Genomic DNA, 6,295 nt, shown 5'->3' with positions numbered 1-6,295 from the left:
TTTCATCCTTCTGGTGAATGCCGGGCAATGACCGCCGGCTGCTGCACATCCGCTGGATTTGACTTGGCCGCCTCCATTCAGCTTCTGGGTAATGACGCAACAAAAAGGTCCCCGGCTGATGAATCAAGATGCCCACGCTGTGATTTCCCATTGAGCAAAGTGTATGGGAGCGATTGCATACAAATACGCCCCAGCGACCACACACACACACACACACACACACACACACACACACACACACACACACACCCAAACAAGTAATCAATGCCTCCCCATCTGTTAGCCATCGATCAAGGCGCCGCTGAACAGTCAGGGAACAAAACTCAAAGTAAATGAAGCTCCGTTTTATTTCTCTGAAAGACAAACAATGTCAAGATGTTTTGGTCAATATGTGCAACGGCGGCTGTCGGTGCACAAAAGGCCGAATAACGGCGCTGACAGCGTCTCACCTTGGAGAGGATTCCTGCGCTCCGAATAACTTTTCTTTGACCACACAACAGCATCAAACCATTTGCAATTAAGTCCCAGCAGATCAATATGAAACCTCTCACTTAAAAATGTGCAACAGTCGCCGTGAAGTAGAAACTTTCTCCCGTTGCGTCTTTCTCTCCGCGCCCTTGGACTCGGTCGCCGTGAGCTGCACGTGCACGCTGTTAACCTTGCAAAACCTGCCGCCAGGAAAGGGATGGAGATGGGATGAACGGTTTTCCTGACTGCCTTTTGAATGAAATCAAACTGTAGCGGCCGCAGAGTGACTTTTATGCGAGCAGCGAGCTGTTTTTGTGGAGTGTTTCACACTCCGTGTATCATAATTCGTAAATCCTCGCAGAATAACAATCAACTGGGAGGGATTGGCACCGCTATGCGCTACAACTGGGTAAACTCCAGCAGTGGAGTAGATTTTTTCCCACACCTCTGCAGGCGCTCAGTGTTCATCACGGAGCTCCATAAATCCAACGGCAGCCGGGCAGCGGCGGGTAGAGGTGCGTTTAATTTATGGCCCCGGAGCGCCGGAGACAGGCGGAATAGACGCGGCCCAGCGGTGACGCACAGGTGGCGGTGAGCGCTCGTGTGCGCCCGTGTCACTCTCGGAGGAATTACGTGGGCGTGCGTGACCTGTACATACGCCGTGACACGCCGGTTGTACTGAAAAACGGTGTCATCTGTAACGCCGCGGCGCTCGAGTGCGCTCCCCGGGCCGAGGTGGGGGACGCATCCACAGGAAATCACAGTGATGGATGGAGCGCGGCCGAGCCACGGTTGCAGCACGAGTGAGTTGTTAAACTCATTAGCCTCCATTACGCTTCCTACCTACACGAGCTCCCAGCTGTTCCGCTGATTCAAGTGTGCAGATGTTAATTCGGTCATAGGAGAGACATGAGAGGTAGATGCGTCGGCTCCTCCCGGTGCACTTAACAGTTGTCTGTTAGAGGGGCACTGGCTGAATATGGCCACAGTGTGAATAATAAAATATATGTAACAAAGCACAAAAGTGCTCTCAGAGGCCGGACGGAGTTAACGTGAAACACATCGGAGACAAACCAGAACCCCACAGAACAGAGGTTGATCTAACAAATGTATTTATGATGGGATATAAATGTCAACATAAGAAAATAAATCTCATAATATACAGCAGCCAGAGCCTGCCAGCTTCGTGAGTGGTCTCTCAGCGAAGGTCGCCCAGTGTTTCCCACTGGGATTTGTTTTAATTCGTACTCTACTGCTCTTCATGCCTTCAAGGTAATTGCCAATCTCATTCCCACTACGCTTGATTTAGCAGCCCTGTAAATGTTTGGGACGTTGGCATCAGGTGCAGTTTCTTGGTGACATTCAGCAAATGGACACACACCGGTAATGAAATGTGAGACTTTCCCCCTGTTCTGTTCTCACTGAATTGACTGTTAACGAGTTATTAAACAAAAGAAATGTATAGTTTCTATTGGCTGTGAACCGTTTTCTCACAGTGTGACCGTCTCCAGACGGCTGCATCTGTAGCTTTGTGTTATATCAGCATACTCAATTTCAAAGCTCTTCCAGTGATACAAATACATATATAAACACTGGACGGCAAGATATGTTAACACAACTTCTGTGAGACAGTTACAGCAAAAAATGATTAATAGTTGCTGAAATCAACCAAAACCCAACCGATTTTATGGAAACAATGATTTAGATTACACTTCACCAAGATCTTCACAAAACTTCATTAAGACATCCGACTAATGGGCTGAATTGGAAGACAAAGCAATTAATAATATAATAAAGTAATAATTATATTATAATAATTTGTTTTGCAAGTATAAGCAAGCTTAGAGTTTGTTTGAAGTTAAACTATTTAGGCAAACAGGCCGCTGTGGTTTTAATCGATGGAAGCTGAAACACTATTAGGTGGGAATAAAGCAGAAATGTCACCTAGTCTCTGGGCAGGACTGTGAATAGATGTTATGTGATCAGACAAATCCGCGGAACACGCTTAATCTTGTTGTTGCTCTTCGTCGGCTAGGCCACAGCGGTGCTGTGTGCCCATCAGCAACCAGAACACGGTGTTTTAACGGTGCAGTGACTCAAACGGGATGTCAAGCTGCAAGATCAGACGTTCTGGTGAAAAAGAGAACAGGATGTTGTAGTCGTTGCGGTTTGTCATTTGCATCACACATCATTAATCGTTCCCCACTAAGTCACGAAAAAGAGTAAAGCAGCTGCTTTTACATTCATGTATCTGTGACTGAAGAGTTAGTTGAACAGTAACAGTGTTAAAGAAACTAAGGTTGTCACTGCCCAGTGAATAGGTGATTTATTGGAAAATCAAATAATCACCGGTTTTAATCTTGTATTTTACAAAACCTAAAAAAAAGTCTTTCTGGGAGGAGGATTTGATTTGATGCAATGCTTTGTCATAAGCTCCTCAGTAGGTGGCAAAGTTTCTATTCATTTCTGTGGGTGAAACATCAAAGCAACATGTGTCTGAACTAAGTTCTGAACTTCTCTCCAACAAACCTCATGGTTTGAGCGAAAATGAATCTAATCTAATTCACTGAAAACTGCACTTCTCTGCAGGTCCGCCAGCAGCTTCTGACAGGTCAACCCAGCAGGAACAGGTGTGTGAAAGGTGGTGAGAAGACTTCCCCTGGTCAGCAGTGCGAGCATAGACATACTCATACACCAACACAGACATTGCAATATATTTCACCCTCTTTCCTGGCTGCTACTTTGAAAAGACAATTCTTGGCAAAAATCATAAAAACAAACAAAATAAAAAAAGAAGAAGGGTAGACAGTGGCTGGAGCTAATAAAAATACGATATGAGAGATATGAACGCCCTCCAGCTGGAGTTGGTGGCCTACTTCTGGGGGCAGCTGAGTGACGGCAGCTGAGTGACAGGCGCTGATGGGCAGATGAAATGAACACATCAGAGATAAGCAGGAAGCTGTGAAGACAGGTGGAGGCCGCCGCTCCTCACTGGGCAACGGCCAGGCTTTCATGAAGCGACACCTTCAAAGCACGTACAAGTGCACCCAGGAAGTAATAAATCCTGCCGGTGGTCTGTTTAATGCGAACGCGTGACTGAAGGTCACGGCCGCTAAAGAGCTCAGGTTAATCTCCAACGCACTCGATTTTACTGATGTCAATAACTGGACTGCACCCATAAGCGGCAGAATGAATCATCGCGCCGGTCCCTCCACAGGACATTATTAATGTATTCCACGGCTTGGCTTTTGCAAAAATAAAAGTCATAGGGAACCGAGGCTGATGTGAACTGAAAAGCCCCTCGAAGCAATGTGTAAAACATCACATTCAATAAAACTTTAACCGCCTTGACATTTAAAGGAACTCAAGCCAACTGCGGATATAAATAAGCCTTTACCTTGCCAGGGACCTCATGTTTTGGTTCTGACGTTCGCCGGGGCTCGTTCATACACAGACCTCTTAAAAAGCCTCGGTTAATGCCTCAGCGTGCGAGTTGCGGGAAAATAATCACCTGGAATCTGACGAGGCAGACACTGTGCTCTGCATTTTTAAGTGAGAGATAATAAAGATGACGGACGGGACGAAGGTCGAATGAAGGACGCGGAGGATAGAAAACAAATGCATGTTTCGGTGAATGCGCGTGTTTGCGTCAGCGTCGGGTTTTTCTGCCGTTCGTTCAAAGGGCCCAACACCTCTGCCTTTCAGAGATACCAACAGTTAAAACATTAGAATATCACTACTATAAAACAAGTCCGCGCGTCTCGCACCCTCCGCTCGACTTCGAGCTCCGGTCGAGTTCGTCGTCTCCTCAAGGCTGCGGTGCTTCCTTCAGCCACGAGATACCGCTCGTGGTTTTTGGCACTTTCAAAATAAAAGGATTCCAAAGATGACCTTGCGTTAGTCTGTTCATCTTCAGCTCTTCGGCTCTTCAGAGGCAATTTATGTCCATACAGTAAACTGTCAGATAAAAAAGGAACTTTTTTTTTTTGAACAATAGAATAACAATATTCAGTACTGATAAACCCAACAGAGGACAGAAATAATTTAAAAAGAAAAAAAAGGGAACAGCACAATGATAAATGACTGAAAATACTGCATAGTACAAATGCCCCGTAGCTGTTTTTGTCCGTCCTGTTTTGCACGGTACAGAGAGCCAACAGGGACAGACCATAACGAGACAGACTCATCAGTTTTTCCCATGACCATGGGGGAAAAAAATCACCCAAGGATATCCCAAAAACTGACTGCTGCCTCCAGAGCAAAAACCCAGTCCCCAGCATTGTCCTGCCCTTCAAGACCAAGCTCCGAGTCGCTGTATAAAAACGCCACGCGACCTTTGATCCCTGGAAAGCAGAGCGTCGGCCCCGTCGGACTCTCTGGTTATTCGGGTTCACTGCTGTTTGTGGTCTTGTCCCATTCTATGCTCTCCTCGCTGTGCGTGGGGGACGGCAGCGCCCCCGTGGCCCCCGCGGGGCGCATCCTCAGTCCCTGGAAGCGCCGGCACTCGGGGCAGATGCGGATGTGGCTGCAGCCCCTGGCGACCAGCGCGGCCTCCTGCGCCAGTCTGTGGGACAGGGGCTCGGGCAGCCCGGTGCCGCCGCACAGCTTGCCGTTGCTGAGGCTGACGGCGGCCGCTCGCGCCCGGCGCTCCTCCAGGGCCAGGGGCCGCGGCCGCAGCATGGAGGCGGCCCGGCGACGCCTCACCTGCAGGCTGTCTCGACACAGGACGATGCCCTGGAGCTCCCGCAGCATCTCCTCGCACACTGACTGCTGCAAGCACACACACACAAGGGAGAAAATAATAGAGGGGGAGGGAGGACGGGCGAGAGAGGCCAGACAGCTCGCTGGCTGACTTCACGTCGCGTCACGTGCGCGCGCTTGTGATTGGTGAGCAGCGGGAACACCACAGAGACTCCTGGAGTAGCCTGCACATCCAACAGTAAAATAATAAAATACATACAGTACAAATGGAGTTTAAATCTAACGTCTCCTGGAAAGATTATTGAGCTCTTTGTTAGATATTAACTGTATGTAAACTCAAATAATTACAACTGTAGCTAATTACCCACACATGCTGCGTATTAACTATAATCACACACACACACACACACACACACACACACACACACACACACACACACACACACACACACACACACACACACACACGAGAAGAAAGCACATGAGTTGGTTTCTGACTTTCACATTCTGAACGTTTATTGAATTAACAACACAGTGTTACGTCCATTTGATAAGACAAAAATCAAGTATCTTTTAAAGGAAGCACATCAGAGATCATGCGAGTCCTCGGATCGTTCTTGGTCCTGGGAGCTCCACCATCATTTAAAACGGACTCCATCCCCGTGAAGGATGCTGCTCCTCCCTTTGCTTTATAGTTGCCACTACATATGAGCTACATTGAAATTCATATGATTATATGTGAGTATATAGTGTTTGTTTCTGTTTTTTATATCATGTAGTTCAGTTTAAGTGTTTAAACAACTATAAATGTTTGCGAGTGAAAAACTTTCTCTTTGATGCTGTAAGTATTGTTTTTACCTCTGCTTCTATTAATGCAAAGTTTCAGTTGACAGTCTAAACCCACAACAGTTCACCCTTAACATCAGAGACGTCGGCCTCTGACTTCAGTGTTTTGACTGAGGATGTGCACACAACGCCAGGCACAGTTCAGTAAAAAGATAATTAAATTAAAGCTCCAATAAAACAGCTATGTTCATTAGTAAACCCATTGGGAGCACCCTGTTAGTATGTATTCACCAACAATAAGGCCTATTTACATTCAATATATTCGTTTCCGTGTGATACC

At 46.9% G+C, this 6,295-nt stretch overlaps 1 protein-coding gene across 3 annotated transcripts in view; it reads right to left on the bottom strand.

Moving 5' to 3' along the window:
* Positions 1–329: 329 nt before the first annotated feature.
* Positions 330–6,295, bottom strand: part of grik4 (glutamate receptor, ionotropic, kainate 4) — a 181,289-nt gene continuing 175,323 nt past the window's right edge. For all 3 annotated transcript variants that reach the window (XM_041073539.2, XM_041073541.2, XM_029171198.3), the window contains one exon: positions 330–5,238. In XM_041073539.2, coding sequence (XP_040929473.1) covers positions 4,849–5,238 — 390 coding nt within the window. In that variant the 3' untranslated portion in view covers positions 330–4,848. The remainder of the gene's footprint in view (positions 5,239–6,295) is intronic.

The sequence above is a fragment of the Betta splendens genome, chromosome 13, assembly GCF_900634795.4.
Source record: "Betta splendens chromosome 13, fBetSpl5.4, whole genome shotgun sequence".
NCBI lineage: Eukaryota > Metazoa > Chordata > Actinopteri > Anabantiformes > Osphronemidae > Betta > Betta splendens.
The sequence above is the reverse complement of the archived record's forward strand: the minus strand, read 5'-3'. Positions and strand labels throughout refer to the sequence as shown.